At 38.7% G+C, this 13287-nt stretch overlaps 1 protein-coding gene across 2 annotated transcripts in view; it reads left to right on the forward strand.

The window, feature by feature from the left end:
* npas2 (neuronal PAS domain protein 2) overlaps window positions 1-13287 on the forward strand; it is a 47639-nt gene that overhangs the window by 15664 nt on the left and 18688 nt on the right. For both annotated transcript variants that reach the window (XM_038297143.1, XM_038297134.1), the window contains exons 2-9: window positions 2115-2312; window positions 4614-4670; window positions 5380-5534; window positions 5622-5713; window positions 5806-5895; window positions 8025-8145; window positions 9825-9938; window positions 10044-10162. In XM_038297143.1, the coding sequence (XP_038153071.1) occupies window positions 2257-2312; window positions 4614-4670; window positions 5380-5534; window positions 5622-5713; window positions 5806-5895; window positions 8025-8145; window positions 9825-9938; window positions 10044-10162 (804 nt within the window). In that variant the 5' untranslated portion in view covers window positions 2115-2256. The remainder of the gene's footprint in view (window positions 1-2114; window positions 2313-4613; window positions 4671-5379; window positions 5535-5621; window positions 5714-5805; window positions 5896-8024; window positions 8146-9824; window positions 9939-10043; window positions 10163-13287) is intronic.

Here is a 13287-nt window from a genome sequence, read left to right on the forward strand (position 1 = left end):
GAGTTATTAAAAGATGCTCCAGCTTCTGGCACATTTCTAGGCCAGGAGGGTCCTGCTGTTTACAAACACTCATTTGGATTAGAAGGATGTTTCCTTGCTAGATGTGTTGGATCTGCGATGCTGTTCCCTGAGAACCAGAGCTCCAATTGACTTCAGCTGTGATGCGCAGCGTTCAAGTACCGCTGATATGAATAACGACCCTAACTTCTATTTAAATGACCACAAAGTCAGCAGGAGTGAGAGACGGTGCAAAAAAGCAACATGTATGGAGCTAATTTTGTTCCATTGTTGTTGAAAACTAAGAGCATGTTTTGTATATGGAAAATTAAGAGAAATGCAATCCACAAAAGGAAAGTTATTATTCAATTATTATTAGATTTATTTTTCATATTTTATTGAAAAAACAATACAGATTTTTTTTTTCCAATTAATTTTTTTCAAAAAAATGTTTAAAAGATTTAATATTTCCTAAGATATTGGTATTAACACTGTTCTTGTTTTAGAAAAAGAAAAAAGTGAATTTTGCAAATAAAAAAAAAACAAGAAAAACCAGAAAATGTTTCCAGATTACATCCTCCTATTGGTCCGCTGGACATTAGCAACATTTTCATTGGTCAAGCAGCTGAAGACACTGTGAAACACAATTTGAAAAAAAGTAAATAAATGAATAAATATTCCATAAAATAAACTTTTGAAAAAAAGAAATTCTAATTTGAAAAAAGAAGACTTGAAACTTTTTGAAATTTTACTCTCAAATCCTTTTTTTCAATTAAAACCTTTTTCAGGGTTAGATTTCTGCGTTGTTGTTTTTTTTTTCATTTCCATTTCTTTGCTTAGAATAATAATGGAACAAAATTCTCTCCTTATTTTCTAACTTTATTTCATTTCTATTACTTTAGTTTTTCCTCTGTACAAAGCACAATACTCATAGTTTTATCTGTTGCCATGGCGATGAATGCTCTCTTTTCCAGAGGTTGTTGATTAGCTGTATTATTACATAAAAGGCCTGAAAAAGCTATCTACCTTTTGAGCATCTAGTCTTTTAATGACTTCCTGCCTGAACAAGCTGCTCCACTCCAGATGGACGTGGCATCGGTGCGGCGAGCGGTAAAGGTAGAAGCGGCGTGCGCCACCAGCGGAAACTATAGAGGAAAACCAGAGTATATTTGCAATGAAATAAAGTTAGGAAACCAGACCAAAAAGTTTTGGAAGTTAAATTTTAAGCTTTAAGGATCATGAGATCTCATAAACTTTTGTGTTTAAAAAAAAAAAAAACGGCTCTGATGGTTGATTTTCTAAAAGCCACCACAGTGAGTTTTAGAAATAAAGCCCAAAGTCTGGTAGAAGTAAGGTAAAGCGAGTTAAAAAATGACTTTTTATTTTGGTGCAAATGTTTAGATAATCCTCCGCTTATCGGCTCTTGGCTCTGTGTGGTCTGTCTGCCCTCATTTCCGGGACTGAGTATGAGGAGTTTTCCTTCTTTCTGATGACCACTCGACCTGATCTACTGCCTTTCATTGACCAGGAAAACCTTCTAACCTGTAAAATTAACAAACTCATCCTGACCCACATTGTTTGATAACTGCAATCAAACTGGAAAGAATACCTTTGGGTTTGAGGCCATTAGTAACTGAATCATGTATTTCTATTGATTAAATGATCGCAGTGATTAAAGTGCAACCTTTTATTCAGAAACACAAATGGTCTGTAGACCTCGCAGGCTGTGGCTCTGTGAGGTCGGCCTGCTGGGTGGATTAGGCTGCAAAGTCAATAGCAGGTGAGAGTCTGTGAATTTTATGAATGGTAGCTTGCTTTAGGTGATAGTGGGTTTTTTATAGCCAAGCAAACTGTAGAGTTTGGGAACAAACGGCTGTTTCTCAGGGTGGTAGGGAGAGTTGTGGCGAGGACGCCTTCCAGATGGCGCTGGAAGGGGGAACAGCGTTGCTTTCCCGACCACACGGTGGCCGTCCGGTTCTGCAGGATGATTTACGGAGGGATCAGTTGAACAAAGAAAGGGAGATGAAGTCCATTAACGAAGCTCTTGGTGCACAGTGACGCCAATCAGCATGAACATGCTAATGCCTGTGATGTAATCATTTCCTCTCTTTTCACAGGATTTTTTTCCTTCGGGGGGAACCGAGGAGGAGGTGGGCAGCTGCTCCTTCCTAGGTTTTTTCAATAAAGCGCTGAGGCCAGGTGAGGGCGGATGGGACTTCCCAGACTTCAGAAAAGGCCCGGTTGGCAGAGGGAGTGAGTATGGACAACCTTTCAGACTTCAGCGGGCCGTGTCCATCCACCCTTAGGGAATGGGAGTGAGTATAAACCAAACATCTCTGTGATCCACCTGTAGAACCATATGATCATGACTGAAGGGGTTTAGGTGCAAAGTTTATTTTGGGATTTAATATTTAAGGAAACAAGTTTCCAGAAGTTTTCGTTTGTTTTGGATCAGAACGAAGAACCAGTGAGAATTAAAGTCCCTTTAACTCAGAGCGACTCACTGCTGATTAATTCCCCTTTTGCATGTTTCTATTAGTGACTGTTACCTGGAGCTGATACTGTTTTTTTTTACAGCTGAATCAATTAATCGATTATTGAAATAATCAACTAATTCAGTAATTATTGGATTAATCATTAACTAGAGTATAGAGACTGTAAAACATGCCTTTAGGTTACAGAGCATTTTGCATTTAACATGAAAAAAAATTCATCTGTCAATCTGCTCTATCCAGAACTCCTCAGTGGAAAAGTTTTAGTTTCACCTGATTTAATTTTACAAAAAGAGTTATTTAAGGAACCTTTGGCTATCTGATTATTAATCGATTAATCAAAAAAATAATCGAAAGATTGATAAGAAAAATAATTGTTAGTTGCAGCTCTAATATTTTTAGATCTTTTCTGTTTGTGGTTCAAAGTCGCACCAAAAACATCAGAGACCCACCGATCAGTTAGGGGGCGAAGTCACTATCCACAGCTTATTTTAATTACTGATACCTTCACACATTTAATTGTTTTATGCTGGGCTTATTTTGCATAGAAGCACCATTATAGTGAGCTAGCAGCAGTTTTAGCTTATCTTCATCTCTGTTTTAGCTTCTATTAATTAAACTGAATTGGACTGAACTGATAGATAAATCCCCAATGGAAAGGAGGCATTAAGGTTTGAAAGAGTCCAGGATTCTGCTTAATTCAGAGGGCCCCGCAGCATGACCGATCCTCCATCGTACTAAGCATTGTAACCAAAAGTCCTTACTGTAATGCACTCCTTCCCACGCTGACATCACAGGACGGGCTGAGTTTCAGAGCGTGTGGCGAGGATGGAGGCACGGAAAGCCCTTTAACTGAAGCACAACACTTATCCAAACAAAGAAAACATTTCAGAAATGGAAAATCTGATAAACTGAAATCCAGAAATTAAACCAAAATTACAACATTAATCCAAAAAAAGGTTTTAAGAATTGGGCTGCCATTGTGCAGCAGTGTGGAGTTTGCTCAGTCCATGGGAGTGGGGCGCAAACTCAGAACCTCAGGATTCCAAGTGTAATACCCTGACTACTAGGCCGCCACGCTACATTTCAAATTGTTCTTTTTCCGATTGATTTTTATAAATATAATTATTTTCGAAGAGCGTTTGCCAGATCACACTTCAGGGGGTGGGTTTTATTCTGAGGGTGGAGCAGAGATGCTTTCTATTGGTCGGCTGGATGTTAGCAACATTATTATTGGTCTATAAGGAATGTTTGAATCGGGCTGTAAGTGAAGAAAATGTCATCCATTCAGTTTGCAGTTTAAAAAGAATGGAATTTTTAAAACTAAAAAATAATTTAAAAAAATGTAATATGAAAAGATATCGAATAAAAAAAATATTTGGAAAAATAAAATCTAAGTAAACAGCAAAGCTCTTCTCAAAACCTGCTTTTGATCACAAAGTTTTTCAACGTTTCTTTTTTTTAATTACATTTTTTTCCTCAAATTTCCATTTTTCTTTTGCTATAGTTCGGGTTGAGCTTTTGGTTCGGACGTTTTTTTGGATGGCTGCGCTCTCATCTGACCCCCGTTAGACTTTAGAAAGCTCCACATGTCTGTTGGATTAGGACGCAGCTGTTCTGTCAATGCAGGAGAAATATCTGAATGGCTGCTTTAAAGCTCCTGCTGTGGATGCTATTCAGTCCTAGCGCCACTGATTTTATTCTAGATTATTATTTTCCATCTTGGCACCGATTCATAAAATCCATTGGCTTGTTTTTTTATGCTTTCTGGTGACTTTATGTTGCTGTGATAAATGAAAGATTCATCTCAAACCTTGTTGCTCGTCTTCACCAGGGATTGAAAAAATGTGGAGGGTTACTGAGCAGTTTTTATTCCAGATTACAGTTTGAGATTACAAACAAATTAGCTCTGTTACCAGATCAAGCTAACAGAGAAACTGGAGATTTTACCCTTCTCTCTGACCCTCATTTCACATTTTCTGCATCTTTCATCACTTTTTAAAGAATGATGTTTAATTATATTTATCTGGGTAACATTTTATTCTACTGCTAAATGTTGCTTGTTAAAAGGTCAGATATTCTGTGATACCCATCAGCTTGACACCTTCTTCCTTGTGCTTTCAGTACCAACAGCTGTGTGGAGGACTTAATGGATGAAGATGAGAAGGACAAAGCAAAAAGGTAATCATCCTGCCTTACATTTGCTGTTAAACCTGTTACTCTGGTTCCACTGATCATCCCAGTTTTATGGGAAAATCAACTTCTCAACCTCTGTATTGATCCAACGGCTCTAATATGAGACAATCATCTGCTTAGAGGGACCAGAGGTGGTAACTAAGTCACATTAGGGTTCATTTACTCTTCAGGAAAATAAGAAACGACATTCAGAAAAAAGCAGGATTGTTCTGAGAAGGAAAAGTTACAAATTCCTTCAGATTCCTGAATAAAGCCAAACTGTTGGAGCGTGACGACCGGATAATCTGAAGCAAATTATCTACACAGCTGTTCAAACACATGAAGAAGAAGTTAAACATTAGCACTGAAAGAAAACAAACCTGAAGCTGCCAGAAGCTTTTCACACTCAAAAAAAAAGTACACAGTACCAAGAAAAATATGCAAATTATTTTATTCAAAAAGCCACATTATTAGAAAATATCATAAGAGGAACAATATATTTAAGAAATATTATAATGACTGTGTTTTTTTTATTGATATGTAGAATTGAATAACCTAAAATGAAATGTCTAAGGATTGTTTTTTTTTTTTCATTAGAATTTCCTTGGATATCAGATTATTCTGTGAAACGTTGTTAGAATTAATAGAGCTGAGGAAAGTCAGTTACATCGCTCTTATGCTGCCATTTCTTTCTTGCATCCTCTTTATTCTGCAGAGCATCTCGCAACAAATCTGAAAAGAAAAGAAGAGACCAGTTCAATGTGCTCATCAAGGAGCTGTGCACGATGCTGCAGGGCCAGGGCCATCCGCGCAAGATGGACAAGTCCACCATCCTGCAGAGGACCATTGACTTCCTGCAGAAGCAGAAAGGTCTGCACATTCAGACACCTGTGGATCATTTCAGCCACTTTCTTAAGCTTCATCTCTGACTCTGAGTCGTCCTCCAATCTTTTGCAGACATCACTGCGCAGAACGAAGTCTGTGACGTGAAGCAGGACTGGAAGCCCTCGTTACTCAGTAACGAAGAGTTTACTCAGCTCATGTTGGAGGTAAAGCTTATCAGGATGTTTGAATCTTTACCAATCCGAAATATTATGTTAAATTAACAGGAATGTAACATCGATTTGTTTGCTTCTCACAGGCCCTGGATGGTTTCCTGATTGCATTAACGACGGATGGAAACATCATCTATGTGTCTGACAGCGTGTCCTCTCTAATTGGACATTTACCGGTGAGTCGAAGTAGCCAGTTAGGTTTTAATCACCACTTAATATTATAAATATTGTGTCTGATTCTGTGTCTTGAATAATAAAAAAAAAGATATTTTATTGTTTTCTTGTTCATCCGAAATAGAAAAATGTTTTCCTGCCGAGTATTTTTGGTAATAATGGAGACAAACATATGGTAGACGGAGATAAATTAGTAAGTAATTAGTAATAAACAGAGGAAAACATGTAGGAATGTCATGAGGATAGAGAAGGATTGTGAAACTGGTGGCTTATTATACATTATTACCAGTCATCTGATGCTTTCGCTGAACGCAGAGAGGGGCGTTCAGGACTGAGGCCATATCAGGACTACAAGAGAAAACTCAGCTTTAAAAGAAAAATGACTCTTTTCAGGTAATTGTTAGTCGATGAATAAGATCATCGGCTTTAGATGAATTCATGAAGCCATAACTGGCATCCCAGGCATCATCCACTCAGGGACACAATGTGACTTATCCTGAAGGAGCACAGTGGAAACGAAGCTTTAAAAAAAAGAATGAAGTGACTAAGGAACTCAGAAGTTTGTAGGTGGCTTTTAAAGAAGCCATTTTAATTTAGCCCTTAGAAGGACATCCGTCCTCCTGAAGCCGGCCCTGTCCATCCGCTGCCCTCTGCCCCGCTCCGATGCTCCCGCCTCCTCCTTCTCCTTCTCTCTGTGATCCAGCTTTAGCACCTAGCCTCCCTGAACTGCCAGCGTCTCTGGCGCCATTTCTCAGCCTTTCACATTAAATGCAGCATCGTTACTCGTTCTGTAAAATCCAGGTCCGCCATGTTGAATTGAAACCGGCGTGCAGGAGGTCTAAAAGACCGGCACACCTACCAGGGATTTAAAAGGTGCGTTGTTCGGTCCACCTGATGGAGACGTCATCTCTCAATGTTTACTTGTTAGGTTTAAAGCTGTAAAAACCGTGTGATAAAGTTGGCGTGTCTGAGAGGTTGGAGAAAAGCTAAACCCGTCTTCACTTAAAGCCCCAATGTTTTATGACCCTGAGATCCTGTGGATGAAAGTGTTCAGGCGGCAGTGAAGAGTCCTCACCACTTTATGAGCATCAGCTCATCTTTAACACGCGTTTCCAGAACAATCAGTTCACAGCCGCCAGCAGTGCTCTGCACGGCATGTTTTTCACTCCGCATAGATGATCGATTACAGTCGGACTCCAGGGACAGAGCTGTGTACAAAGCAGAGCTTTCAAATAATTTGAATTCAAAGGAAACAAGCAGAGCGGAACAACCTGACCCCAAGGGAAACGCTAATATTATGCTAACGGCTTGTTTGCTACCCTTGCAGCTGCAGCTCTCATTCAGATAGCTTTAGCTTCATAGCTGTGAGGAGCAGTTTAGCTTCTGTCACATGAGAGGGTTCCTGCTGCAGGAGGGGTTAACATCTTGGTCCAGAACCTTCATCTTCACCGATCAGGAGGTGGAAAACAAATGGACTACATCCACCAAATCAAGGGTACACCGTATGTCCAAAGTATGTGGTCATCACAGCATCACATGCGCACAATGGAGCATTTCAAGGCCAATGTTTGTTAATCGGATCCAAGTGGTTTAAACCTTCTTTCTACAACCTAATGTAATAATTAGCTAAGTTAGACAGAGTCTCATGGCAGCAGAACCTCAGACCAAAACAGGAAGTCACCCAAAAGTCATTTATCTATCCCTCCTGAAATCATCATTTCTATATTCCCTCCCATTATCGAAGATACAGGTTTTTCTTTCCCACAGCACTCTGAGGGGGGGGATCAGTCTGGGTTACATATCAAAGAGTTTTTCAAAACATAGAAGATGGAAGTCTACGCCGTTAATGTGGAGATGATCTGTTATTACAAGCTTTGGTTCCCTATTTATGGAAGGATAAACATATGGAGATAAATGTCCCCATACAGGTTAGAAATATTAAGATATTATTTTTGTCCATCTAGGAGTAGAAGTTATGATTTCTTGAGGTTTGCATCAGCTTTTCTGCAAATGTTTGTTTTTTCTCTGCATTTCCTCCAGAGATTCTTATGAAAAAAATATAAAATCTTCATCATTATTTAGTGTTTTGAATCCTTACTGACTGAAACTCATCGGCCTGTTTTCCTACCAGTCAGATATGGTGGACCAGAGCATCCTGAATTTCCTCCCGGAGCGGGAACACGGGGAGGTTTACAAGCTGCTATCATCCCACATGCTGATGTCTGACCCGGTTGCTGCTGATTTCCTTGACAGTGAGTGTCCTGCTTAGACAGGCCTGGCTGCTCAGTACAAACACAGAACAACAACCGAGACGACTGCTTGGTTCAAGGCTCCTCTGATTAGTCTGCTCTATGATTAGACTTTTAGCTAATAATAGGAGGCAGCTTAGTATCATAGTTAAGACTTTAAATCACTGTTATGTTAACACAGTAATCCCTGGGAGGCCGAAGACGCTGACCTTAATCCTGGGTTTCTGACAGGAAGAGAGAAGAGGAAGTGTCTGCAGCCTTAAAACATTTCTAACAGCCTCCATCCACTCAGTTTTTGGAAAGTCATCCGGGGATGGAAGAGAGTTTTTTTTGTTTTAAAGGATTATGTAGACACCTCAAATTTGGGTTGTCATTTTAGATTCCTGGATTATTTCCACATGGAAGATTAAAAGCTCAGAAAATATTCCCAGATTGTCTCTTATTTTGGTTAATTATTGAGTATTCATTTATACACTCGTTTAATTAGCATCTGTGGTTCTATTGTGAAAACCATTTACCTGTTTTTACTGCTAATAAAAATATTTTTTATGCCTTTTATTTTGATCAGAGGCAGGCCGCACCTAAAAACTTTACTGAAGTAAAAGTACCAATACTTTAACACATACAACATTGGGGGAGTTGTGGCCTGTAGTTACAACATAGAGCTTGGAATCCAGAGGTTCTGAGTTTGAGCCCCACTCCCACAAACTGCCACTCTGGGTTCATGAGCAAGACCTTTAACCCACACTGCTCCCCGGGTGCCGCACAATGGCAGCCCTCTGCTCCCCAAAGGATGGGTTAAATGCAGAGGTAAATTTATCCAATGTGAGATCAATAAAGTTTAATTATTATATAGAAAGTACCTAAAAAAGTAGTTTTTAAAATGGCAGTTCCAGTATGAGTAGCTGTCGGTTCCTGACATCAGATTTAATGTTTAAAATGATTTAATCAGACAGTAAAAAGTGAAATAATAAAATTCTAATTGGGGCAGAAGAAAAGTCTTTTCTAGGTTATGTAAAAAATGAAAAAGCTGGTATGTTAGAAAAGGACATCTGATATTTTCACCTGATCTCTAATCAGCTTACATTACTTGCAGCATTCAGAGGATCCAGAAATTTCAACAAGATTAGCAATATTTTTTATTGAAGTGAAATAAAAAAAAGTAATGTAAAGTACTGCTACTGCTACTGCAAAAAAGTTTTTGTTTTTTTTCTAAAATGTACTCAAGTAAATGTAAGTGGTCTCTAACAACCTGCGTCATATTTTATCCCTGTGGTGTCAAAAATGGTGTCGAGTAAGAAATATTTGCATAATATCAAACTAATATCAAGTTTGGAATTTCAGTAATGTGAAAACCGTAGTTAAATAATAAACTAAAGGCTTGAATAATTTGACCCATTATAGCAAAGATGACACTCTATCTACATTATGGAGCCAGAAAGGCTTGCCTTAACAAGGACTCACTCACTTTGAGCTTTTTCACATTTTGCACTGTTAGAAACACAAACCTGATTATTTATGAAAGGGATTTTATGTGAAAAGTGTTGCTGCATTAGTTTTCATCCTCCCTGAGTCAATAATCTGTAGAAACTTTTTCTGATCCCAAAGGAGCTGAATCTCCAGATCTGAACGAATCCTCAGGTCCTTCAGGCCTTTAATCAGGAAAATGTCTGTTTTTTCAGGTGAGGCACATATTGAATTCTGCTGTCATCTTGCCAGAGGTAACATGGACCCCAAGGAGCCTCCTGTGTACGAATATGTCAAGTTTGTTGGAGATTTCAAGTTTCATAACAATGGTATGAATATTTCCTTAAAAAAAGATTTAACAAAATGCCAAATTTTAACACATTTAGAGAGAAAAGGGGTGACATAAAAAAATATCTGTGCTGCCTGCCACACAGTGCCTACATCTTCTTGTAACGGGCATGAAGTGACGTTACCAAGAAGCCTGCAGTCGTCACTGGAGGAGCAGGTCTGCTTCATAGCCACCGTACGCTTAGTCACTCCACAGTTCCTGAAGGTGAGAACAGTTTGAGGCTCAGAATATACCATTGGTTTCATCTGTCTGTTGTTAAGATAAATAATGAGCCAAGGCCAAGCTTTGATCCTCGCTGATGCCATCAGGTCTGCTCGTTCCTGCTGCTACTTGGTTTGAGGACATTGATCTAATTAATTTATTCTAGGAGGCCCCTGGTGCCAAACTCAAACACAAAATCTGAAATTTAGATCCAAAAAGGATTGCACTAAGTAAAATATGAAGCCTTACGGTTTCCTCGTCCTTACTTAAACTCTGATAGAGTTTAGTCTCCTTTAAGAGACAGGAATAAGATTCAGTCATTCGGTCCTGCAGGTTTAATTACAACCACTTTTTAAAACAATTAGATCTATAGAACTATTAGGTGGGTGATGTGGTAAATGGTGAAAAATTAGAACATCCTAAAATTCTGCTAAGGTTCTCCTTGAATTGTTAATGCCCTGCTAACATCCTCTCGTTCTGCTAGCATTCTGGTAATGCTCTGCTAATGTTCTGCTAACATCCTTCTAGCATTCTGCTTACATTCTGTCATTCTTTGCTAAAGTTCAACTAACATCCTTCTAGCATTCTGCCAACATTCTGCTAATGCTCTGCTAAATTTCTGCCAACATTCTGCTAAAGTTCTGCTAACATTCTGTTAACGTTCTGCTAACATTCTTTTAACGTTTAGTTAAGTTCTACTAACATTCCTCTAGCGTTCTGCTAATATTCTGCTAACGCTCTGCTAAAGTTCTGCTAAAATTCTGTTAACGTTCTGCTAAAGTTCTGCTAATATTCTGTTAATGTTTTGCTAAAGTTCTACTAACATCCCTCTAGCATTCTGCTAATATTCTGCTAACGCTCTGCTAAAGTTCTGCTGACATCGTTCTAGCGTTCTCCTAACATTCTATTAACGTCCTACTAAAGTTCTGCTAACATCCTTCTAGCGTTCTGCTGACATTCTATTAATGTCCTGTTAAAGTTCTGCTAACATCCTTCTAGAGTTCTGCTAACATTCTATTAACGTCCTACTAAAGTTCTGCTAACATCCTTCTAGCGTTCTGGTGACATTCTATTAATGTCCTGTTAAAGTTCTGCTAACATCCTTCTAGAGTTCTGCTAACATTCTATTAACGTCTTGCTAAAGTTAAGTTCTTCTAACATCCTTCTAGCGTTCTGCTGACATTCTATTAATGTCCTGTTAAAGTTCTGCTAACATCCTTCTAGAGTTCTGCTAACATTCTATTAGCGTCCTGCTAAGGTTCTGCTAACATCCTTCTAGCGTTCTGCTAACATTCTGTTAATGTTTTGCTAAAGTTAAGTTCTTCTAACATCCTTCTAGCGTTCTGCTAATATTCTGCTAACGCTCTGCTAAAGTTCTGCCGACATCCCTCTAGCGTTCTGCTAACATTCTATTAAAGTCCTGCTAAAGTTCCGCTAACATCCTTCTAGGGTTCTTCTAACATTCTGTTAATGTTTTGCTAAAGTTCTACTAACATCCCTCTAGCGTTCTGCTAATATTCTGCTAACGCTCTGCTAAAGTTCTGCCGACATCCCTCTAGCGTTCTGCTAACATTCTATTAATGTCCTGCTAAAGTTCTCCTAACATCCTTTTAACGTTCTGCTAACATTCTATTAACGTCCTGCTAAAGTTCTGCTAACATCTTTCTAGCGTTCCGCTGACATTCTATTAATGTCCTGTTAAAGTGCTAACATCCTTCTAGAGTTCTGCTAACATTCTATTAAAGTCCTGCTAAAGTTCTGCTAACATCCTTCTAGCATTCTGCTGACATTCTGTTCATGTTTTGCTAAAGTTCTACTAACATTCCTCTAGCGTTCTGCTAATATTCTGCTAAGGCTCTGCTAAAGTTCTGCCGACATCCCTCTAGCGTTCTGCTAACATTCTATTAACGTCTTGCTAAAGTTAAGTTCTTCTAACATCCTTCTAGCGTTCTGCTGACATTCTATTAATGTCCTGTTAAAGTTCTGCTAACATCCTTCTAGAGTTCTGCTAACATTCTATTAGCGTCCTGCTAAAGTTCTGCTAACATCCTTCTAGCGTTCTGCTAACATTCTGTTAATGTTTTGCTAAAGTTAAGTTCTTCTAACATCCTTCTAGCGTTCTGCTAATATTCTGCTAACGCTCTGCTAAAGTTCTGCCGACATCCCTCTAGCGTTCTGCTAACATTCTATTAAAGTCCTGCTAAAGTTCCGCTAACATACTTCTAGGGTTCTTCTAACATTCTGTTAATGTTTTGCTAAAGTTCTACTAACATCCCTCTAGCGTTCTGCTAATATTCTAACGCTCTGCTAAAGTTCTGCCGACATCCCTCTAGCGTTCTGCTAACATTCTATTAATGTCCTGCTAAAGTTCTCCTAACATCCTTTTAACGTTCTGCTAACATTCTATTAACGTCCTGCTAAAGTTCTGCTAACATCTTTCTAGCGTTCTGCTAACATTCTATTAAAGTCCTGCTAAAGTTCCGCTAACATACTTCTAGGGTTCTTCTAACATTCTGTTAATGTTTTGCTAAAGTTCTACTAACATCCCTCTAGCGTTCTGCTAATATTCTAACGCTCTGCTAAAGTTCTGCCGACATCCCTCTAGCGTTCTGCTAACATTCTATTAATGTCCTGCTAAAGTTCTCCTAACATCCTTTTAACGTTCTGCTAACATTCTATTAACGTCCTGCTAAAGTTCTGCTAACATCTTTCTAGCGTTCCGCTGACATTCTATTAATGTCCTGTTAAAGTGCTAACATCCTTCTAGAGTTCTGCTAACATTCTATTAAAGTCCTGCTAAAGTTCTGCTAACATCCTTCTAGCATTCTGCTGACATTCTGTTCATGTTTTGCTAAAGTTCTACTAACATTCCTCTAGCGTTCTGCTAATATTCTGCTAAAGTTCTGCCGACATCCCTCTAGCGTTCTGCTAACATTCTATTAATGTCCTGCTAAAGTTCTGCTAACATGCTTCTAGCGTTCTGCTAACATTCTATTAACGTCCTGCTAAAGTTCTCTCTGCTAACATTCTTTATTTATATAAAATGAAGCCTAAAAATTTTTTGTTTTTTTATTATATGCCTAACAAACAGTATAGTGTTTGTAAAGGAAGAGTCACTGATTTGTGCG

Source organism: Cyprinodon tularosa, unplaced genomic scaffold (assembly GCF_016077235.1).
Source record: "Cyprinodon tularosa strain WSP-4 unplaced genomic scaffold, ASM1607723v1 ctg110, whole genome shotgun sequence".
Taxonomy (NCBI): Eukaryota; Metazoa; Chordata; class Actinopteri; order Cyprinodontiformes; family Cyprinodontidae; genus Cyprinodon; species Cyprinodon tularosa.